At 36.7% G+C, this 25956-nt stretch overlaps 1 protein-coding gene across 10 annotated transcripts in view; it reads right to left on the reverse strand.

Annotated features, from left to right (window-relative positions):
- Positions 1-25956, reverse strand: part of NUMB (NUMB endocytic adaptor protein) — a 72280-nt gene that overhangs the window by 20549 nt on the left and 25775 nt on the right. For all 10 annotated transcript variants that reach the window (XM_087921758.1, XM_026709146.2, XM_026709159.2 and 7 more), the window contains exons 2-3: positions 14750-14892; positions 866-940 (exon numbers count right to left, since the gene is read on the reverse strand). In XM_087921758.1, coding sequence (XP_087777884.1) covers positions 866-940; positions 14750-14875 — 201 coding nt within the window. In that variant the 5' untranslated portion in view covers positions 14876-14892. The remainder of the gene's footprint in view (positions 1-865; positions 941-14749; positions 14893-25956) is intronic.

Here is a 25956-nt window from a genome sequence, read left to right on the forward strand (position 1 = left end):
AGCTGCATGGGCTCAATTTTGTACAAGTGCTTAAATATATGTAGCATTTTTAAAAATATTTCTATTCTGAGATATTGCAAATATTACATAAAACAAGTTAAGGGCACCTTGTAACTTGGCCAAGAGAAACACCACTGAAAAATTCAGATGACATTAACTTCTGCTACTGGGTTTTAGTCAGAAAATCTGAATAAGAGGTCACTCAAAAATTGTGTCTTTCTAAAATTATTGTATTTTAAATTGTCGTGCATGTAGTTTCTATAAACAAATTTTCTGTGCTGCTTAGTTTTAGAGTCTAGGCTGCTGTTCCAGAAGAATATAATAGTAAACAACAAAAGCTAACACCACCAGTTGGAAGACCATTATGGCATGTGCTGTTTTTATTAGTGAGGAATCTGGACTTCAATCTTCATCCCATTCTTTCCCCCTCAATTTCTTCATACACAAGTGAAAACAGATGTTGAGAATGAAAACTGCTCTATGAACCAAATGTCAGGTGTTTAACTGAAAACCTCTGAACAGATATATATCCTAATAATTTTGGTCTATACTTAGAATACCGAATTATTCCAAATAGCTAAGATGCTGTTACTATAAAGATAATGAGCTCAAGGACAATAGATACATCATACTTCAAAGTCTTCAAACACAACATTGATAATCAAAGTTTCTCAGTATTATTTAAAGTGTGAGATAGCTACCACAATCAGGGGCCATTGTTTCAACACTCTTCCTAAGCTATAGTGCAATTCCTCAGTAATAATATGAAATACTTTTATTACTTTAATAAATAATGTGCTGCTTTTGGGAAAAATACATTTACAATCTGAAGCTGGAAAGATATAAAATAAATTAATATACATACAGCTTTTAGTCTTTTCACAGCATCTTCACATATATGCATTCCTCTGGATTCATCCACTTCTACGTGTCCCAGATACTGATAATGAAAGGGAAGATATCACATTATAATAACTTGTATAGACCAATTGACCTGTATCTAGTTAGTCAGATTCAACAATTCAAAATTTTAGAGTAAACTTACATAATACTGCAAAACATCAAAAAAACTGTAACAAAAAACAGAACCCTTCTTCCTTACAGAACAGCTTTAACTCAGTAGTGTTGGTGCCTTCGTCATATGAAGTGCCCAAAAGATTATGGTCCCTGGCTATTTCAAAACATTGACTTTCTTTGACTTTAACCATTCTTTGGTCTCACTTGTGTGCTTTTGATTGTTTTCTTACTGCATATCCCAGTTCCTTTTGAGCTTCAGTTCATGGACATACCGTATTTCCCCATGTATAAGCACCCCCTTTGTATAAGCCACCCCCCCAATTTTTGGACTGTGAAGTTTTGAAAATAATATTTTATTAGAGAAACAAGTTATGAAGAAAGAAAATTTACAAAGAAACAAAATTCGACGTCTAGATCTACAACTTCGGTCATGACGCCGAAAGCGGTGCGGGCGATGCTAGCAATCTCACGCATCGGAACGAGAGTAGGAACGAAGCATTCAGGCCGATGCCTAGCGTATGCATTTCTATCGCGTACTCGCACTCGTAATCGTATCATCACGTACAATTTTTACAAAAAAGTATAGCATACTGCTGGAAAACCAGTTTATTCCTACTTTATTATTTTATGCATTTTTCACGTATAAAAAGTGTACCTGCTTTGTATATGCCACCCCCCTACTTTTTGGGCTTGAAACTTTTGGAAAAAAGGGGTGGCTTATACATGGGGAAATACGGTATATCCTAACACCTGTCTGTAGAATTGCTGTTACAATTCAGAATTCATAGTTCCATCCATGGTGGCAAGCTGCCCTGATCCAGAAGCAGCAAAGCAAGCCCAAACTATAATATTGCCAAGGTTATATTTCACAGATGGGATAAGAGTTTTATGCTGGAATGCATATTTTATAAAATGCAAGATCCTCCTTTATTCAAGCCAGGACACACTTCCCTATACCTATGTTGTGAAAATCAGACCAGAATTCTGTTCTTTAAAGAAGGCAGGACCTCACACAGTCAAATCTGATTACCATCTCATTGATCTCAACACTTGTTTCTAATTTCCCCTTCAAAAGAACTGATAATCCTAGAAAAATCCATACTTTTGCCACACCCCAATATATCGCTTTGGAACAATTTCTTGAATATATCAACAACCAGATATAATGTTTTCGACTCATTTGTTTAATTAGATTACTTTTATCTAGTTTCAAGATTTGTGTGGAAAACAGAACATATTTACATAATATTTATGTAGAAATAGTGAAAATTCAAAAGGATTCTATAAATATTTCATTTTGCTTTATACTGGTCAGATTTCACCTTAAACACTGCCTATTCTCAGGCACAGCATATGAAGAATAATAGATTGAGAAAGGTTGGAAGGGACCTTTAAGGTTTCTAGTCCAACACCCATCCACCCTGTTCAAGTAGGAAAAAAGTATTCAGAGAAGTGGAACAGGTTCAAAGAAAGGCTATGAGTATGATCTGATGTCTCTTTTGAATTGTACTGAAAAAACTGGGGATATAGATAGTCCTTGGCTTATAGCCATTAGTTGAGTGACCCTCTGAAGTTACAACAGCACTGAAAAAAAGTTACTAATGACCATTTTTCACACTTATGACCGTTGCAGCATCCCTGTGGTCATATGATCAAAATTCAGCTGCATGGAATGATTAATTTAATTATGAAAAATACTAAATCCATTTTTTTTTAACTTAGCTGCTTGGCAACGACTAATATTTATGATGGTTACAGTGTCCCGGAGTCATATGACCACCTTTTGTGAACTTCTGATGAGCAAAGGCATTGGAGAAGCCAAATTTACTTAACAATCTCTTACTAACTTAACAACTGCAATGATTCTCTTAACAACTGTAGCAAGAAAGGTTGTAAAATGTGGTAAAGTAAGGCAAAGACTGTCTCACTTACCAACAGAAATGTTGGGCTTAACTGTGATCATAAGTTGAGTATTAAATTTTAAGAAGAGAAGATACTGATAATACTTTTCCAATAGTTGAAACAACACAAACAAATCATCAAGATCTATTTTCTATCTTTCAAGATTGAAATATATGTAAATTAGATATAATGTAAAGACAGATTTTGAGTGAAAGAAGAAAACTCTAGCTATAGTATTATTTTGACAGCAAAATCAATTAACTGGAAGGTGGTGGGTTCCACTTCACTGGATGTGTTCAGTCAGCTATCTATCAGAGATGCTTTCATTTAAATTCCCACAGAGAACAAGAGATTGGAATCAACAGTCTATGCAACCCTTTCATATTTCAAGTCCACATCCTTAATATGTGTTTGGAAAATTTAGTTTCATTGCAATCTGCTAGAATCACCTTGAGTGCTTATTGTCTGACATGTTATCTGATACCAATGCAAGCTTACAAGAAGTTCCCTTTTATATGATTGAAATAAATAAAGCAATCCTCAGAGTAGTTCACAGTTAGATATTCTGAAGGCTCAGGCTAAGGACACATCATACTGTATGGTTCAACCACTAGTGCTGCTAAGAATCAAGATTGATTTTATGTCACAATCAATTAGTCAATCAATCAGTCAATCAATCATGTAGTATAGTTTTCTAAAGTCATCAGCATGACAACTATCATTGCCTAAAATGATAAATTATTATAAAATAATAAAATGATAAATAATTATCAAAATTATTGTGTATCATGAATAGATTAATATTAAAATATATAGATGATTAATAAGGCGATTGAGAAAAAGAATACCGTGGAATCTGACTTAAAATATATATGTATATGTGATATGTAGTAGATATAAGAATATTGTTATTAATGTGGAATGAGGTAATTTAAAAAATGACTATACGATGTTAAATTTTTATAATGAATTAAAAGGAATAAATGGAAGGAAAGTACAAGGTAAACAGGTAGTAAGCTTGAATTGACAACCAAAGGGACAATTTCTAGAACTATTAGAACAAAGACGGAATTATTGAATAATAAATGGAATAATAGTATGTGATAAAATTGCAAACGTGACAGATAAAAGTAATATGTGTACTGAATATAGAAATGAAATAAGAATCTCAGATAATATTGCTAAGTAAGATATGAGAATATTTTAAGAAAAATGAAATAAGATATGAACTGAAATTGGATAAAGTAAGTAATTAATTTAATATTTGAGAATATTTTAAAAAAATAGAATAAGTAATAATGTGATATGAAATTGAATAAGAAAGATGAATATGTAATTATGGTCATGTTTGTACTGAAATGTAAAACCTGGAACCACACTGCTCACCAAAAAAGATGTTTCTTTTAAAATATATATATAAAAACAAAAGAAGAAATTGAATAATGAAATTATCATGTATGTTTAAACAATATGATGATTGGCATTAGAAGAATATACTGGAATATTGAATAATTAAATAATGAAGGATTATAATTTAATACAAATATGTGTATTAACATTAGAATTATATAAGTTTGATGAATGTAAGAGATATGATTAATGTTGCCATTTTTGTTTGCACTAAAATATATGATGCTTAGGTGCCACACTGTTGACGTATTGATGTGTATATGTAGAATGAATTTTAAAAACTGTGGGGAAAAAAATACTGAGCATCATGAACAGCTATCATTTCATCTTTGGCTACAGCTGTGTCACCTGGCTGTGCTCTTATTATTACCACTTAAAAAAAAATACATCTATAAAGCAGGGATCATTAAAGAAGTCATAAACAATAAATTTCAATTAGTAGCTATAGATATCTGGGTCATCTAGATCTGGGAAGGTTCCATCTTTGACCTTGGATGTTGTACTTCCCCTTTCAACAATGGTACATAATCTGAGGGTCTTCCTAGAGTCTAGGACCTAGACTCACAGCTCTTGCTTGAAAAACTGGTAGCAATTGCTGCCAAGAAAACCTTTACCCAACTCCAACAGCTGTACCCTTTCTTAGTTTGAGGGCCCTTCAGATAGTTATTAATGCTAGTCACCTCATGCAATGCGATCTACAGGGAGCTGCCCTTGAAGGCCACTTGGAAGCTTTAACTGTTCCTGAATGCAGTAGCGCAAGTCATGTAAAAACTCTGCTTTCTGAGCTGTATTAGTTGCCTGTTTTCTTCCAATTCAAGGTGCAATTCAAGGTGCTGATTATTACCTATAAATATGGTCTGGTTACATGAGGGTACTTGAGGGGCTACTCGAAAGATGCTTGTCTCTCATAGAATCTGCCTGGCCATTTATGATTCTGCAAGATTGGCACATTTTGAGTTCCTTCAATAAAATAATGTAATCTATATGGGCCCTGGAAGTGTACCATTTCTATAGCAGCAACTACCCTCTCAGATAAGGTTCCACCCAAGATCCAAATGGATCACATCCTGCTGCTGTTTAGAAGAACTATGAAGAACTATGATCTTCACCTGGGCCTTTGGTGAGGGAGATCAGGTTATCACTCAGGCTGATCTGTCACACTTACCATCTTTTATCATATTTTATGTTTTCTTGATTTTATTGTAATTTCTTTAATTGTTATGAGCCACACAGATTCACTGACAGCCAGGCAGCATACAAGTTTAATAAATTATTATAATGGTTCATCACACATTGGATGAGAAGCAAAGCATCTTCAAGCAAAACAACGTAAATCCAGTTGCCTTTTGAGAAGGTACCCTTGGGAAAACCATGACCTGGTGACTGAGAATCTCCACAGACAATGCCACAGAACAGCATTTATAGTATTACCTCCTTTGTAAACCATGTAAAGTAGATTGAGCTGAGAGCATTTGACTGCTTAGACTTCATGGCTGAGGGGGAACTAGACCCCAGGTCCCCTTGAGGCTAGTCCCACACCCTAATAATGTAATAATAATACCACACTGGATTTCACACTGGTTGAAAAATTCCTATTTTAAAACAAAAAAAATCCAGAACTAAACACCTGCAATAATCTATGCCTATTCAAAATAATTATTTTGAACAGAGATCATGTCATTTAGATCAAAGTCAGCTAAAATATTATTGTAGCACTATAAGAATAACTAAAATAACTCACCAAGGGAAAGAATGCATTTTCCCTGAAAGTAAATTTTTTATGCATATTCAAGTCCTTCCAGAAAAATGCTACTCATCCAAAAAAAGTTGTAAAATTACGAGGTCTCCATGTACAGTTAGCATTTTAATAGTTTTAAACAGCTTCCTGGCTAGCAATCAGTATTTGTTACAAAAGGAAAGTCAGAATACAGGATTAAGAACTTTTTGAAATCTTCTCTGACTTTTGATCTTTCTTGGCTACTGCCTTCTGACAGGCTGTTTCTCAGGCTCACTGCAAATATTCCACTGCAAATAGTCCTTGTCTGTTTTTTTGCTTTAATGAACTCTTGGACAACTCAACTGTGAAAAACAAAGACAGTACAGTACACAAATACTAGGTGTTTTTATCAGGAAATAGAGAAATATGTGAGTCAGGGTTGTCTTGACTTGATTTATTAGTCGATATTCAGTAGTTACACAAGAACTAATTAGAGATGTCAGAAAAAGAGTTATTGCTGAGGGATTACAATATTGCAAGACATTGGCAGCAATGTCAGAAAATTAAAGGAGTTTACAGAGGCATAACTGTTTTTTTAAATTTGAGCAAATAGAATATTCCTTATTTAATTAATATCCTGCATATTCCTTACCCAAGAAAAATGGAAAATAAAGTTGGATATACAGATCCAATTTGTATACTTGTAAATAATTTAAATTTATAACCCAATCAATTCAGGGAATTAAGTATTTTCCAATCAAGTCAATCATAAATAGTAGTGTTTACATTTCACTAGTTTGCCTGAATAGCAATTGGCAGGCCTAACACTTCAAAACTAAAGATCAGCAAACCAGTGTAGGAACAAGAGAACACAATTTTACTGGTTGGATCACTCACTTTAAAAAAGATGCCCAGCAAAATCAGGTGAATTGAGCTGCATACTGAATACTGCAATAGACTCTATTCTATTTCACAAATTCACAGAAAGGAAGTTAAAATATTTTCCTTCCAGAATTTGAAGCATTCTATTTGCATCTTACTAATGAATAGAACTGCTGCCTTAACTAATTTTCTGTTTTAAAAACACTATTATAATCATTCTTTCCCTGTCTTTCTTAAAATCCTTCTTGGCCAGCCTCGTGATCTATTTAAACACTGCAAACTAACTTCTATACTTTATTTGAGGGCAGGCGGGTTTGTGACTCTAATTATTGTTAAATTTTTAAAGTCTCTAGTACAGAATTCATTGCAACACTCCTTAAAGGCTTATTTACATAAATCTTTTTATGAACCAATGAAGCTTCTCAAAAATGCTAAATCAAACACAATGCTAGAAAAGTAGTGTGGAAGAGAGGAGAAAAAAATAAGACTTCTGCCACAAATGAAAACCTCCGTATCAGTTTTTAATCTTTTTTTATCACATTCTTCCTCAGTGCTATTAAGTCAACTTAAATCAACTCTAAAGTTAAGTGAAGTCAGATATAAAGTGAGCACAGGTAGTCTTCAACCTATGACCACAATTCAGCCAAAATTTCTGTTGCTAAGCAAGACAGTTTTTAAGTGAATTTTGTCCCATTTTATGACCTTTCTTGCCATAGTCCCTTAAGTGAATCCCTGCAGTTGTTTATTTAGTAACACAGCTGTAAAGTGAGTATGGCTTCCCCATTGACTTTGCTTGTCAGGTCACAAAAGATGATCACGTGACCCTGGGAAACAGCAATCATCATATGTTGCGAAGAGTTTGAATTTTGATCATGTGACTATGGGGATACTGCAATGGTCATGAATATGAAAAATGGTCATGTCACTTTTTTCAGTGACATTGTAACTTCAAACAATCACTAAATAAATGGTTGTAAGTCAAGGACTACCTGCATTCTAAATAGAGTGAAACAAAGGAACTTCTATTCAATAGGTTTAGTACAGGAGTGTCGAACTCAAGGCCTGGGGGTCTGATTTGGCTTTGGGGTGCTTAAATCTGGCTCGCGGAGCTGCCCTGAAAACAGCAAAGGACCGCCCCGCAGTGCCTCGGCCCGGCCCAGGCCGACCAGGTGCTGATCTACAACCTGGTGGTGGCCATTTTCATTAGCAGAGTGCTGCAAGAGGCTGCCACAGCTGAAAATAGAGCTCGAGAGGGGTGCGTGTGGCACTCCCATGCTTCGTTTTTATTGGCAGAGTGCTGCAGGAGGCCATTTTCAAAATGAACAAAACAAATTTGCTTGCCCTCCACTGCCTAGGGCAAGGATCTGACCCTCTCCCTGGTCTTGCCTTCCTCCACTAGAGACAATGGATCTCCCCAGCCCCACCTGGGTCACCACAGGTGCCACCGACACTAGTGACGTCAAGCTGGCCATGCTCACCCTGGTCATGCCCCCCCGGCCATGCCCCCGAGGTCAAAAACCCCGATGAGGCCCTCAATGAAATCAAGTTTGACACCCTTGGTTTAGTGCCTCTTTCATGAAATAATGTGGATTGCATGAAGTAAAACTATTAAAAGGAAAGTGAAGATAAATATCACTTGGGGGAAACAAGAAATCTAGTAATTGTTCAAAAAGCTGACAAAGCTAGCTTTTTAAACTGAATATTCATTTATCAAGCATTCAAACCATAATAGTTTGGGTTTAGATGAATCTACATTAATCTAAGATTTGTTTTGCTGAATCAATGAAATCTGTAAGTTCATATCTAATGCAATACCATAAACCATGATTTACAAACCATAGTGATGATACAAAACCAATGACTTATAATATGGTTTTAAGGCAATGTATAACTAAGGATCTGCTACACTTTACAATCAAAGCCAAAGAAATGCTTTTGAGGGGGCTTGATTGTGCATGTTGCATAGATTGGTGTCCCCCTCCATCTTTTTCTGGTTCCCATAGTAGAAACTGCATCTTTTTCTGGTTCCCATAGTAGCAACACAATCTCAGGAAAATATGCCTTTGAAGAAGCCAACATCGAAATGGCCCAGGGCATGCTGTCAGCCTCTCCTTAACTCAAACATGACTTTTCATTGCATCATGCTGTTACTGGGAAAGGCTGGAAAAAGAAACTGTTTCTTCACAAAAGCACTGATAGGTGGGTCATGTGCACCTATGTTGACCCTGAAGCACCTTTTTGGCTTCGTATTCAAAGAGCTTTATATCCCTAATGTGTATTCAGGCAAAGAGTAAGCAGGTGATCTTTAATAAGAAGCATCCCAGTTGGGCTTACAAAATTAATCTCTAGATATAGTTGTCTATGTGGATTAAAATTACAATTAGATATTTTAGAATGTTCAGCCTTACTCAAAGCTATTTTATAACACTGTTGTACAAAGAAATGCCACGGGGCAAAATCTATAGATTCAAATGTGAAAGTAGTTTTACTTGCAAAGGAACATAAATTTGTTCAACTATGTCTTTTCTAACAGTTCTTCTTTCCTCACGCCTCTTCAAAATCTACAATAATCTAAATTCGTTTTCATAAAATGCTTTATCATTTCACAAAAGAAACCATTGTGAAAATTGAGAGAATACACATATTTATTTACATTTTGTTTATACCTTAATCAGATTTGTATCAAATGCTGAGCCAATAATTTATTTTAATGTGATCTGTCTCAGATGAAGTACCATAGTCTCTCTGAGAAACAAGCCCCAATGTTAAATCATGGCTTATACATCCTAGTTTTAACCATGCATTGCTGTATTTCAATGTAGGATCCTGAATTACAATTGTTTCTGTTCTTGTCTGTCTATAGCCATGTAATCCAATAGCAGCCAAAAGAGAACTCTTTATAAGCTGCACTTTCTTGATCAAAATCCAAAAGACCAACATTTGCCTTATCCATTTCACAGAAATGAAAAGACAGTGCTTAGGAAAGTACAGATAGATTCACGATACATAATACCCTTACAAAAGGAAATGCATATAGATGAATAAATCTGTCATTAAAAGAAACCCACAAATACAAATACTAGAAAGTAATTTCTTATCAAATAGGACTGCCATCTTGTACCAAACTTTGGATGTCTTGCAATCAAGAAATAAAACCACGTCCATGTACAATAAAAGTTGTATATTAAAACCGAAGACCTGGCGCCATAACTAAACTTTCCCATGAAGCCCACAACAGATACATTTCACGAAGCTCACCCTATCCCAGTGGTTGAGGAAAAAGTCAGGCCTTGAGTGCTTTTAGGAATGTTAAAAGAGCGTGGGACTGCCAAATTTCAGGGAGATGGGGCTGCCACAGAAAGGGCAAACTTTTCAATCAGATTAACAGATAATCAGAGTTGAAAAGAACCTTGTAGGTCATCTATTCCAACCCCCCGCCCAAATGGGAGACCCTACACCATTTCTGACAAATGGCAGTCCAATCTCTTCTTGAAAGTCTCAAGTGATGAAGCTCCCACAACTTCCGAGGGCAAGCTGTTCTATTGGTTGATTGTTCTCACTGTCAGAAAGTTTCTCCTTATTTCCAGGTTAAATCTCTCCTTGTTCAGTTTCCATCCATTATTCCTTGTCTGGCTTTCAGGTGCTTTAGAAAATAGATTGACCCCTTCCTCTCTGTGGCAGCCCCTCAAATATTGGAAAACCGCTATCAAGTCTCCCCTGGTCCTTCTCTTTACTAGACTAGCCAAGCCCAGTTCCTATAACCGTTCTTCATATGTTTTAGTCTCCTGTCCCCTAATCATCCTGGTTGCTCTTCTCTGCACTTTTTCTAGCTTCTTAGGTCCCATAAGATGACAACATTCAAGGGAAGCCCAGTTCTGAACACCTCAGTAGTGCTGAGAGATGGGGGACCCCTGCTGTAAAACCTTCGTGTTAAAGAAATCTGCTGGTTTCTATCAGCCCAGCTTGTCTTAGGTTGTTATGAAGTGTACTCTCCCTTCGCATCCTTTTAAAGTTGCTTCCTTTAACGGAACCATTTGTTACTTCCTCCCATCTGTCATCACATTAAGAGCAACTGCGTTCTCTTTGCTGATGATGTAAAGCTGTTCAATACCACAGACAATACTGCTACCCTTCAAAAAGATCTTGACTATGTATCAGAATGGCCAAACAAATGGCAACTTCAAATCTCAACAAATAAATGCTCTGTCTTACATATTGGCAAAAAAAAATCAGAAAATAAAATACAAGCTGAATAGTCAAGACCTTGTTGACGATCCAAGCTCTGTAAAGGACCTTGGAATACTCATCTCTAATGATCTAAGTGCCCACTGTAACTACATAGCCCAAAAGGCATTAAGAGTTGTTAACCTAATCCTACGTAGCTTTTTCCTCTGGTAATATCACACTACTAACTAGAGCATACAGAACATTTGCTAGACCAATACTCAAATACAGCTCATCAGTCTGGAACTCACATTACGTATCTGATATTAGCACAGTTGAGAAAGTCCAGAAATATTTCACAAGAAGAGTTCTCCACTCCTCTGCTCGTTGTAGAATACCTTATGCCACCAGACTTGAAATTCTAGACCTAGAAAACCTAGAACTACACTGCCTTCAGTCCGATCTAAGTATAGTATATAAAATCATACATTGCAGTTGTCCTACCTGTCAATGAATACTTCAGCTTCAACCATAACAATACAAGAGCAAACAATAGATACAAACTCAAGGTTAATTGCACCAAACTTGATTTCAGGAAATATGACTTCAGCAACAGAGTGGTCAATGTCTGGAATACTCTACCTGACTCTGTGGTTTCTTCCCCAAACCCCAAAAACTTTAACCTTAGACTATTGACCTCACCCCTTTCCTAAGAGGTCTCTAGGGGGCATGCATAAGCGCACCAACGTGCCTACTGTCCCTGTCCTATTGTTTCTTTTATTTTTCTTATATGTGCCCATTTCATGTATTCATAACTATGTATATACTTCTACCTATTATCTTGTAAGCGATTGACAAATCAAATAAATAAATAAATAAATGTGAAGTAATCAAAATGCCAAAGAAACCAAAAACAAAACAGGGTTAGGAGCATAATGTAAAGGTTACTTCTGTTTATCAGAAATTATTTCAAGACACTAGGCATATGAAGAATTTGCTCACAGAGAAGGTGGACCCCCTGTGGGAAACAGAATAAGTATATATATTTTTATCACTCTTTAGTGTGAATCACGCTTTCTGCCTTTGGTAGCAATTTTCTATAATTAACGTTTTATGTAAAACTATATATTTCTGATTAAAATGAAAGACATGCAGAAGCTTTTATAATCCTAGCAAACGAAGAACATTTTTTTAATAGACAGGGACACTTTTATTAAAATACCCTCTGAACATGGCAGAAGGTTAACAGTATTTCAATTAATAGGCTTACAAAATAAGCTTTCCAGTATGATAATTCATTCTGGATCCAGAATGCTTCCTTGGAAGAGGGAAGAAGGAGACAGTGATCTGTCTCCTACTCCACAGATCAACACTGGACACAGCAGCGCTGGACAATTTTCATCCTGTGTCCAATTTTCTCTTCTTGCAGAAGATTGTCAAGATGGAGGTAGGCTACAGCTTAAAGTTGATAATCTGGATTCACTGGTCAGGCTTCAGATTGGGACACAATATCGAAGTGGCATTGATTGCGGTTGTGGATGACTTCTTACAGGCCCAGGATGACAATGGTACACCTCCATCTTAGCCCTAATTGATCCATCAGCAGCTTTTAATACCATTAATCATGGTATCTTTGGAACTGTTGAAGGAACCTGGAATGGAAAGCAGTTCATCCAAGGCCATTCCAGTCATTGTTGGTAAGGAAAGAAGACCTCTGCTTTATGGAATGCATTAGGGCTCAACTCTCTTCCCAGATGTAAATAAAGCTGTTGGATATAATTCACTGGCACAGGATAAAGTACCATCTGTATATTGATGATACTTGGCTGTACGTCTCTGCTCCAGAATACCCAAGTGATGTCACTGAGATGCTTTCCTAGTGCCTGAAGGCTACATTGGTCTAGATAAAATAAACTGGCTTCAGCTCAGTCCTGACAAATCTGAGAGGCTGTGGATTTAGAGTCTCCCATACCTAGCAACTTCCATCTGGCTGGGCTGATATTGTCAGTCAGAGCTGGTGCACACTTTGCAGGTTCTGTTGTACTCATGGGTCAGCTCTAAAAGCAGATAGCATCCATGGCCAGGAAAGCTTTTACACAAATACATTTTGTGCATGAGTTGAGCCCTTTCCTAGTTTGAGGTGCACTGTTCAAAGTTACTCATTCCTAAGTTACCTTCCAACTGGACTATTGTAATACATCACATAAGGGGCTGCCCTTGAAGATCATTTGGAATGTACAGCTAGGCCAGAATGCAGAAATAGAGTTAGCAGTGGACACATCTTGATATGCTCATGTAATACCACTGCTGTGTGAGAGCTGCACCAGCTTCCAAGTAATTGTCTAGGTACAATCCAAAATGTCAGATGTCACCTTTAAAGTACTACATAGCATGCAGCATATTACCTTCAGTATTCCTACTGAATATGGCAGACTGGGCACACTCCAGGTCTGTCAGTAAAACAGGGTCACCTGGTGGGGTCTCGGAAGCATGTTTCCTTTATCATAGTAGCTTCTGCAGATGCTGTGTTCCCTGCTTGTTTTTCAACCCTTCCGATAACCAAAGGTTGGAATCGCCAATTTTGCACCTTGGCTACATTCACAAAACATACCAACTCTCAACCCTCTTGTCAGAGGATTCCAGTCACAGTGTTAATTTCTTTCCAAGGCAAAAGGCAACCACATTGTACCTGTCCCTTTTCTCAGCTATGTATCACATGAGACACGGATTCCCTTCTTCCTGCCATGGCGAGAAATCAGAGTTCTGAAGGTGCTGCATTTCCTTCAAAATGTCCATCCAGCTTTCAACCTTTCCAGGTACCAAGTAATCCATGATCCACCTTATATTTACTGGAAGAGGGTCATGACTTACGGTCTAAGAACTCCTGCTTTAAACTATAATTTATGTTTTTCTTAAAACATGTTATGGGAATCAACCATCATGATTTCTAAATTGTGGTATACACCATGGAATTGTGCAAACCTAGGCAGCTGTGCTTTACATCCAATAAACTACATTATAGTTAATTAAATTGGGGCTTAATACAATGTATAAACCTCATCTGTATATATGCACCTCCGAGATAGCAATCCAATACTCAGAGCCAGAAAACTCCTAGTGCCTGGCAAGTCCCCAGTCTTCCTATTCTTTATTTTAAAAAAGGAACATAAATGATTTTTGAAAAGCAATACAATCTCTAGACCTAAACATGAATCCAAAACATTCGTAGAAATGAAAGAAGGCTTGTGTCTTTAAACACAGTCACACACAAACACACAAGTCTCCTTCTAGTTCCCCCTATTCTCTCATCCACTTACCTAATTCTTATATATTGTTCTTATATGTTCACACTTATTCTCGCACACATGCACACATAAATACAGACACCATCACAAATTTGTTCCTCACTTGCCTCTTCTCTTAGGCCCTCAGCTTACTCTCTGCTGTTTTTCAGTTCATAAAAGAAAAAGAAAAAGCAACAGCTGGTCTAGGAAGCTGAGAGTGACAGCAGACATCAAACAAAATGGAACAAATAAGGGAAAGGGGTTTTGTGTTTGTATATGCAAAAGGAATGTTTTTATATATTTCTATGCAGACATTTTCTCAAAAATCCAAATGTGTTTACTAGCCTAAAAAGAATGGAGAACCTTAATTTACCTTAACTGGGAAGCTGCATTTCCCAGTTCGAACCCCTTCTTCATCTGTCTGCCATTGGTGTGGTCTACTGGCTTCAGGAACGTAGACATCTTTCTTTCTCCTGAAGCTCTGTCGTAATTTATTCATTGCTCAATTTTTGGGCCCTACAAGAAAGAAAGGGGAAAAAACATTTAAGCTTATAGTATGTTTTACCATTACTTTTGAACAAAAAATTAAAAAATATCATAATTGACTAATAAAAATCTGATACAGACTAGTCCAATGAATAAACTTCCTTATATACTTATAATAATAAGCAAGAGAAGAGGGAAACCTGACAGGAATTTACTTATACATCAGGGGGATCCATAACAATTTTTCCTGTTAAGTCAAGCATGCGGCTGGCTAATGTAATATATGATTATGAACTGCACTACTTGTAGCATGTTTTTCTTCCATTCTAAAAACAATCCCAGGTATACTTTCAGCAAATGTGAGCTTGCAAATGTCTTTGAAAAAAAAGTCAAAGCCCTACAGCAGAGAGCAACCACAGTTGATGAAAAAGGCAAAGATTTGTCAGTTCAAGGAAAAAAGGCTCAACAAGCGAAATTGACTGGGAAAGCAATTCTCTAGAAGGAAGACACAGAGGAGCCAATGCAGAGGTTAAGAGTTATGGACTAGAAGCTAGAAACATAGAATATATTCTGTGCAGCAAGGATTTAAGAAGTTTTCAGAATCCTACAGATGAAACTGGCTCTGTAAATAATAGTAAATAACAACTATAAACATATTATCACAGATATGTAAAATCTTGGAAGGAAGCTGATGGTATTATCATCTGTTACTATCCCAGAGGAAGGAAGGAAGGAAGGAAGGAAGGAAGGAAGGAAGGAAGGAAGGAAGGAAGGAAGGAAGGAAATAATGATGCAAATGAATGACTAGCTATGCAAAATGTGGCAGCTGGAAAGATTTGGATCCTGGAACCATTGCCTGAGGAATAAAATGATAGGCTGCTCATATACGAAGGGCTGCAGCTCACAAAGAATAACAAAAATGTATTTTAGACAAAGCAAAATTAATTAGGAGGGTTTTTATTGAATCCTGTTGAGGTAGAACAAAAACTCTGAATTAAGGACCTTAGAGTTATGCACTGTAGAAAATGGAAATGTTGCTAAATGGAGTATTAAACCACTCAAGGACAATCAGAAAGAATGCTGGCTCATAAAAAACATAAACTTCACAGACAGTAATGCTCAAAATATGGGAAACATGAAAACAAGCTGAGCTTCATCTCTTAGTACAGAAGGGCAAATGTTTTAATGGTATAATGGAAATCTGGTGGGATGACTCCCATGAAAGGAATACAGTAATTAAAGGGTAACATCTGTCCAAAAGAATACAACATTGCACTATGTGTTAAAAGTACACATTCCTTCTCAGAAACCAAAATGAAGAATTGAATTGAAAGTAACAGCAATATTTTTACAATAACTACTGCAAAATTCTTTACTTTAGAATAAAAATTTAATGTACAACTATTAGATGAGGGCTTAATACTTGTAGTTTTGAAAAATATCTTAGAATCTTAAACTACTTCAAATTGATATAACTCATCAGTGTGTTATAGCTGCAAAGGAGACAAACATGTAATAAACTCGTATAACCTTTAAAAATATATGTACCATACCACTTTATCTGCTTGCTGAAGAATTTTTATGATGGCAAAGAAGTTAGAATGGACTATAGAGCAACGGAGTGGCTCAAAACAGGGTAAGGAATGAACCAAGACTGTACATTGCTACAATTATTCAGAAAAAAAACTTGGTAAAATGTTATCCATTGAGTCATAGATTTGAAACCAACCAAGCAACTGAATAACAATGAAAGGAAAAGAAGAAAATGCTACAAAATTTCAGGAATGTAAGTGAAAGATCAAATCCATTTTAGTAAAATAAATGGAGCTTCTATAGACATCTGTTTCACATATTCATATTTTTACTGACAAGTCTTCTTATTTGCAAATGTGTAAAGCTGAGAGAACTCCTGGACAAAGATTTTAAAAATTACGTTTGTGAACTCATCCATGTACTGTAATTACATGCCTCTGGGCTTCCTGATTTATAGAATTAATAAAGCTGCTTTAAGCAGGAGAGAGGAGGAGGTGAGCCACTTGGGGCACCTTTTTGTGAACTTTTTACAAAACTCATTTCAAGCCTCCTGACCCTCCTGCCTTTTCTTTGGAAGAAGAGGAAAAACTTAACCGGTTCAGAAATCAGTACCAAATTGGCTAGAGAGCACACACAGAGTAAGCTGCACCCCAGTGGTTTCTTTGAAAATAAATAACAATAATAACAGTAACAACAATAGATAAAGCTACACAGACATTGTACAGAAAGTATCAGGAAGTTAGGGTGAATGGTAAGACACACAGATATTTTTGTAGTAATGCTTAATATATTCTTGATATTCCTAATGTACCACCAGTCCCCAAAATGTCAGGAGTCTAGATTTAGAAGAAGAATGTGTTGATTTCATCACGAGAACTCAATTTTTGCTTAGATTGTCATAAATTTAGAGATGTAGCTAAAATCCAGACAGAATGATTCAGCAGCTTGATACATGGAAGTTACTCACCGCCACATACCAAATAGCCTTTGTCAATTATAGCCCATTTTGTGTGAAACTGCTTTCTATAGTTTCTAAACCATATGCCCTTTTATTTTGTTATAAAAATTTCTATATACTGCCTAATCTAAGAATTCTGAAGCACTAGATGATTTTGAAAAGCAACCAATAGTAGTTTAATAAACCATAATTAAATTATTCATTATGCTGAATCTAGTTTGTGTCATTATTTGAGACTATCTCTTGAGACAATATTGGACAGATATCTTACAGAAGTCTACACAGCTCTCCTTTTTTAAAATAAACATTTTGGCATAAATAATGAATTCATGATAACATGTGAACTTGACAAAAAACAATTCTTATTCTATATGCTTCTGTTTATTAAGTTCTTCTCAGTAGGTATTGGAAGACAGCTCACTGATATTTAAACTTTGGATTTCTAGCACCATTGTACCAATGTGCTGTCAAAAATTAAATCTAAAGTAATTCCATATGATCATTCTCATTACACATGGGCATACAATACTGACTTCTGGTGGGATGCTGGGAATAATACATAAGTATCAGGAGGACCACAATTAACACACCCCTGTACAGTTTAATTAATACATTTGGTGAAGTTAATATTATTCTCAAGCAACTGTGCCCCCAACACCATTCATTTTAGCAACTTATTCAAACTAATGTTTTAACTACAAACATACATTAATATCAATAGGACAGTGAGTTCAGTATGTCACCTCTTTAGAAGAACAGAAATATATGATTACAACTGAGAAAACCATAATTTATATTTTGGGGGAAAGGACCAATATGATTTGAAGAAATATCATTTTTTAGCAAATCAGTACATTATTCTTCAGCAGCCAAATAATCTCAAGCATTCAAAAGTAAACTATCATTCTGCAGTACAGTATACCGTTATTATTAACATTATTTGCTAAAGGGGACGTTTCAACTCATTTCTAAACAGTTCTCATCTGGAAAATCTTACATGAACTGATAACAGGAAGTTTACAACACAGGAAGGATGCAATACTGGTAAATATTTATATCACAATCTTCACACTGGAATCTGCCTATACTCTAAAAAGTGATAATATAATCATAACATAAAGGGAAACACTCTGCAAATCTCATTACTTTTGCAGATGTTAACATGTCGCAAGCAAGTAATTTATTTATCTTCTGCAATCAGGTATATTTTCAGGGTGCCACAGATTTATCACACCACATAGCAGCAATTCTAGAAACTGAAGGAATATGGGCAAGGCACACAAGATTCAATAAAGGTTCTAATCAAACTATGCCAGCAAATATGGACAATGACAATGGCAGAGGTCAGCCTACATATTCATAACCAAAGAAGAGAGACTTAATAGTGTCTGCAAACTATACAATATCCTTAATTTCACAGGCTAGCAAAATAATGTTTAGGATTAAATTAAAAATCTATATGAAAAAAGAAATGTCAGATGTTTAAGATATCTTTCTTAAAATCAAGATATATTATTGCTGATGTGTGCTGGATAATTGAAAAGGCCAAAGAATCTAAAAAAAACCCCAACCCTATTCATGTGCTTCACTGATTACAGAAAGGCCTTGGAGTGTGTTGACCATATCAAGCTATGAAATGTACAGGTAGTCCTCAACTTACGACTACAATTGAGCCCAAAATTCAGTTGTTAAGTGGAACATTTATTGAGTTTTGCCTCATTTTAGACTTTTCTTGCCACAGTTGTTAAGTGAATCACTGCAGTTGTTAAATTAGTAATATGATTGTTAAGTGAATTGGGCTTCTCCACTGACTCTGCTTGTCAGAATGTTGCAGACGGAGATGACATGACCCTGGGACACTGCAACTGTGATAAATATGAGTCAATTGCCAAGCATCTGAATTTTGATCAACAACAGTTGTAAGTGTGAAAAATTGTTCGAAATAACTCTTTTCTGTGTAATGAGGACTTCCTGTACTTAGAAAAATGGCAAGCCTGGAAAATCTCATGTGAAACCTATAAAAAGGTTCAGGAAGTCACAATCTGAATGTAATATGGCAAAACAGTTTAGCTCCAGGTTAGCAAAAGATTGCGTACTATATACCGGGGGTCCCCAACCCCTTGTCCGTGAACTGGTATCAGTCCACAGCATGCCAGAAACTGGGCCGCACAAACAAGCAAAGCAGACAGGGATGCAGGGATGCAGGGATGCAGACAGCACACGAAACCACACCCCCTCCGGTCTGTGGAAAAACGTCTCTCCACAGAACCAGTTCTTGGTGCTCCTGCTGTATGCAACGTATACGGTATACTTTATCCTATGTGCAGAATATATATCGAGAGAACATGGATTAAAAGAGGAGTGTGGTTTTAAAATTGGAGGAAAAAACATCAATAGCCTGCACTGTTCTAAGAGGGAAATATTTGATGTAAAGATAGTCCCAAGAAGCAATTTCAATGTTTATAATTATTCGACTCACTACTGCCAGATACAATGGGAAAGTATTTAGAACTTAATAGTGATTATACTGAGAATCTGTAATAATTGTTTAATTTTTATATTTATAATGTTTAAGATGTATTTTACAGCTGAAACAGTAGTGCTGATATCAAAATAAATAATAGTTTAGAGCTCTGGGATTTCTCAAGATCATGAGAATATATTTTCAGTTTTGTGACAATAGTAAATTATATTTGTTTACTAATGCTTTATTTGCCAGATGTGTTTTTTTTATTTTTTTATTTTTTCATTTTTGTATTATTTTATTCCTCAAATGCTTTAAATGTATATTAAAAAAGAAAACAAATTATGCTGAAACTATAATCTTAACTACCCACTGCAACAGAAACCACATACTATGGATTTCAGATAACTTTTCATCTTTTTTTAAGCAATATTCTAAGCAATATGAAAATTATTGCTTATTAATATGAATATATTATGAAAAGCAGCAAGAACGATTTTTAAAAGTTATTTATATATTTATTTGCAGGTCTTCTAGATGACTCCAATCACAGTAGATTCTAACCAATTAGTAGATACATAACCAATATGATAATCAAATTAAAAATAAAGATATGATCCAAAATATCCAGGTACTTTCAGCCACATTTCACACACAATTTTCTTCTGCACAAAAGAACAAGACAAAATATAAACACCCAAAAGGTACACCAAAAGAGCCAGGTCTCTTGAATAGCTTTTTGAAAGCTGATGTAAAAACAAATATGGTCTTTGGGGAAATGTTGCTCCAGAGAGGGGAAACAACAGAGAATGCTCTACTTGCTGGACACTGCAGATATTGCTCCCTTATAGAAGGAATCTAACTAAAGAGAGTCATCTCTTCCGGACAGGAAAAATCCCAAACCCAGCCTTTAAAAGTAATAACCACCACTTTGTATTACATCTAGAAGCAACATGATCACCAGTCCACCTCCGAGAGTAGTGGTATTTACATGGACAAATCAATAACATCCATTATATTTGAGTGGCCTTCAAGGGCAAACCCATGTAGACAATATTACAGCATTCCAGGCAACAGATGAGCTCTCAGATAGGAGGAGCCCCAGGTTACAAATTGATTCTACTCAAGGAAACATGACAGCACCCAAAATTAAATACGACACTATAACCTTCACCCCTTGCAGTCCTGTAAGATACTAAGGATGATAGTATCATATGCTGCTGACAAATGAAACAGGAGGATTAAACCTCTTCCTACCGTGGTCCTGTCAGAAGTCATCCACAGGAGTAGATCCAATCCTTTTTAACTTAATAACTTTCGGGATATTAGCTGGCCAAGGGTACATTCTCCTTCACAATTTCAGAAACAAGTACTGAATCTTCTGATTAATTTTAATATGAGGACATTTTAAACAATTAGAAAATTTAAAGAGTAATTTCAGAATAATAGGTTTGCCACAAAGTCCAGTTTTTGTATTTTTAAAATTTATATTTAACTCTATCAATGATTTTAACTCTACAGAGTGGTTTTTTCAAAAAAAAATTCCCCACTTTGCCAAAATATACTGCATAAAATTCAAAAGGCAACAGTTTTATCAGTTTAAGTTTATATTCTAATTTAAGTAGATTTCTAAAGGAAGAGTATAAATGTGCCCAAATTTAAAAACTGTGTTAGAGTCACATCCTGATATTTAATACTTAGAAAAGCTAAAAGCGACAATGTACCTATTCTGAATTATTTCTGAATTATTTCCTAATAAAGGACGTAATTCAAACAGGTTGTACAGAGGTTGTAGGTATCTTCAAGAAATATTTTTCTGTTCTATAAACAAAATCATTTTCTGTCTGCTACACTTAATTCTTCCTGTTAAAATTTCATCTATCAAGCTAGCTAAATGGAAAAAATAGAAGTAATTATTCTCCAACACTTCTTATGGAATTAATGATACCTCTATTTCATACATTTCACTGTAATCATTTATACTTGAAACTTTTGATATTTCAAACCTATGAATCTATGATTCTAAGTCTGAACTTAATATGTTTCAATTCAATACCTACTGAGGATGAGACATCTAGCTTCCCAAAAGATTTGTAGTGGCATGAAGGAATAATTATATTCCAAGACACACACACTGCATCTTTATGAGGTCCCAAAATTCTGGACCTTTTCCCATCCAAAAATGTCTGCAAATAACTGGACCTGAAGTCTGAATGCCTGGATATGACACTGCTAATACTACAACTGGCAGCTTCCAGAATGTTACATAAATGAGCGAATGTCTTCTCATTTCAAGATTGAACAGAACAACCAAATTTCCAATAATTCAAAAAGAAAAGGGACAAAATATAGAATTTAAATTCTGGAACAGTATGGATTTCTGCAGTTAGTAGATTTTCTCTTAGTATATATGGGTGGATATAAAAGAGATGGAGCACAAAAAAAGAGGATAGGCCTGCCCTTAAATCATAATTTTATGAAAAGAAGATCTCTGCAGAAGAGGAGAACAAGGCCAGAACCGGATGTCAACAGAAGGCACTGCCAGGGCATTGTCCAGGGCTGCGCTGATATTGTAGAAACGCTTATCCAGAGAAGATGGGTGAAGACCTGCCGAAGGGGAAGCACACTGTTCCTTGACCATGTCCAGGAGCAAAGTGAGAGAAGGCAAAACCCCTGTATGCACTACAGGCTTGGAGAAGAGTGAGTCTCCCTGGCTAAAGGGATTTCCTTGTGGCTCGGGAGCCACTTCCTCTGGCGACAGCTTGGCAGTGACCAAGGCCTTGCTGAGTAATGGCCTGAAGAGAGAAGGATTGAAGACCAATGCAGAGGATGTCTGCTCTGGGCGAGAGTCCTCTTCCTCTGAAAGATTTTGGACAAAGGTCTCGCCCTAAATCAGGGTGATGAGGCAGGGAACTTATAGATTGAGAAGGGAGAAGGGCCTAAGCCCTTTCCAGAGGTCGAAGAATTTGCTTGAAGCCTTCAGCCAATTCCTGCCTAATGGCCAATGAGGAGGAAGTGCGCTTAATGTATATTCTAAGAGCCCTTCCTCCGTCTAGCGTGTGCCACTGCTGCTCTAAGTCATGGTGCGGGCGGGGGCAAAAGCCAGGCAACATAATGTCCTGGGACCTGTGGAACAGGTGTTAACCTTTGGAAGAAATGAGGGGTCCAGACTGAGGACAACCCTATCATCGTGAAAGGAACAAAGGTCCTGTCTGATGGAAAGAGCAGCAAGCTCGGATACCCGCCTGGCTGAAGTGATGGAAATGGGGAACACTATCTTCAGAGTCAGGAAACGGAAAGACAATGTTCTAAGGGGTTCACAGGGGGGCTTCGTAAGGGCACTAAGGACCTCATGAAGAACCCAGGAAGGATACCTGTGAACCACCAGGGGTGTAGGTTGGAAGTCCCCTTTCAAAAAAACTTCCTGACTGAAGGGTGATGGGATAAGGAAGGAATCGAACCCCATGAAAGAACCAAGGAGAGGGCCTCAACCTGCCTGCGTAAGGTGTTGGGGGCCAAACCTTTCTACAGATCATGCTGTACTGCAAAAGCCTCAGGAAACCAGGATGGAAGATGGAAAGGCTCATAGAAAACTTCTCCTCCCCTGGGAGGGCTTGGCTGGGGCCCAAGGATATCACCTGAAACATGCTGTAGTTGCACTCCCTTCTGTTGAATAGTTCTGTTGAACTGCCTCTCTAGGGCTGCATGTCTGCGCTTTTCTGCCCTCAACTCAGCCTGAGTTGCCTTCTTAGGGGCTAGAGCCTTAGCTCTGATTTTAGCAGCCACCTCCCTCTGGACCGATTGGGTGCATTGCCTACGTCTTTTTCTATTATTGGGCTTAAGAGACTGCTCCACTTGGGGGGGAAAGCTCTGCCTGACCCTTATCTTTCTCCATTGTAGAATAAAAGGCTCTTGTGATGGAAAGAAACTGTTTGTAAATTTTTTGTATTTAGCCCCTTAGGGTATAAATTGGCCCCCGGGCTTACAAAATGGCCGCTCACCTCGTGGTGGAAGGCTTCAATCCAAGATGGCTGCTGACTATGGGAAACAGGCTCCGATATCGAAGAATCGCTCCTTAGGCTATAAAGAGCCCCGAGCGAAGTCAGCAAAGGAAAGGGCAGCATCTGGCCACACGATCAGCTGGCTGACGCTGTTATTGGTTTGCCGATCGCTTTTTATGACTGCTCAAACCACAGGCGTGGGGGAGGTCTACAGACGCTGCCCAACTTGCCTGAACAGCGCTCTGGCAACGCTACTCCCACGTTGCAGGAGAGAGAGCCCTGCTCTCCTGGAAGAGCAGCTGCCCTGGGAGCTGCTTGAAGTGAGGAAAAAAAGTACTGAAGATCGCTGGTGAGTGCTAACTAACAGAATGCTTTCAGAGACACAGCTACTGACTGAAAGGAGCTGAGTCAAAAGCTGGGGTATCTTCCGAGGGCTGGCTTTTATATCTTAGTACAGACTCAGCTAAATGACATCATAGGAAGGAGTCAACCCATCCTGGGCTCTCGATGCAGCATGGAGCATTTACCTATTTGATAGTCGGAATCAGAGGTTTGTTTCAACTACTCCGCTCACTGCCAAATAGATTTGTTGTTTTGACTGATTTAAGTGATCTTTGACCTCATATTTAAGTCAGCCAGACTGAACTGTGAGAGATTCAATGCAATACGCTTATCAGTATGTTATTCCTGAAATGTGACTTTATTCTTCAGTCCCCTTACATTCAAAGACTTCAGCTTGTTCACAATGCATCATATATTGATTTGAACTGATCTGGCAAATTTCTATCTGAAGATTATGAGAAGAGGCTGCTAATTTCAGACCTCTCTGCAGCTGTCTTAGATATTATGAATAATCAAATATTGTTGAATAATATACAAGATATAACTAGTTCTCACTGGTTCCTTAGCCTTAATGACTGAACGTTTCTGAAATGGAAATGGTCCATTTCCATTTCAGAAAGACACCAACCACCTTGGAGCAAATTATCAAGCTGCTCCATAAAAATAGTGGGGGAACATTTCATTAAATATATACAGGCTCTACTAGATGAGTTGTGCATAGTTTTGTTGTGGAGTGCCAGTGCCTCAGAGATAATTCTATTTTTGCACACAAAAAATAGATTTAGCAACTGTGATTTCAGCTCATAGGCTGTAACTTGATAGTTGTGACCAACTAAAATTAAATCTAGATTTAATACATACATTTCAGCAAAAATTTTGAATGTTTCTTTGCTATCATAAAATGTCTGTATAAGAGCAGCAAGATCACATAAAGTGTTATACTGATTGTACTATTGTTCCTTGTATTTTATGCCATCCCAAATATTGGCTCTAGCTTTAACTTTTGAAACCATTTTCACATCTGAAGACATTATTTTGTTTATCACCTGAAATGACACCCTGCCCTACTTCCCAAGGAAAATTAGGATGGGAAAATATTTCTTCCCCTCCAGTACTATAACTACATATTTAGATAACCTATGATGACCCTCCCATTTTAAAGATAAATTGTTGGGGGAAAACTAGTCTTTCTTTTAACTAAATACAATACGTTCTTCTACTCCTTGAAATCTTGCACTTCAGAAACTAAAAGGTTCATTAAACTGCAATATATGAGGTTCAAAGAGGCATTTAATACATTTTCTGGAGAAAGATTTTATTACCAGCCATAAACTGCCCACAAACTATTAAAGCATATCCGTTCTAACGTATTTAAATTATGTGATGGAAGGTTCTTAAACTTTTGCTTCAGAGATAAAAAGAAATATTTGGGAGAAGATTTATCCTGAATAAATTTGAATATTTAGGTAAACAACTTAAATGAATACCTAATCTAAACACTATTCAAAACAAAAATGTTTCATTCTTGGAGGAGTAACAGACCTAAAAAAAAGTAGAAGGTTAAAGAAAAACAGGAAAAGGAATTAATTCTGATTACAATAAGCTGCTTTACTGTGACTACAAAGTTAATTTATCCTTGATTTCCTTTGATGGGATTATTGACATTAACCTCAACCCAAAGCAATTTTAAGGATGTGACAAGTGTTCATTCAAACAGAGCTTGAACTATGAATCTAAGAAGGCTCAATTTAGTTAGTCTTAATGTGAACTAAACACACAATTCTAGAATTCTTTGG

This window comes from Pseudonaja textilis, chromosome 1, assembly GCF_049901715.1.
Source record: "Pseudonaja textilis isolate UNSWEBS1 chromosome 1, rPseTex1.2, whole genome shotgun sequence".
In the NCBI taxonomy this organism is placed as follows: domain Eukaryota; kingdom Metazoa; phylum Chordata; class Lepidosauria; order Squamata; family Elapidae; genus Pseudonaja; species Pseudonaja textilis.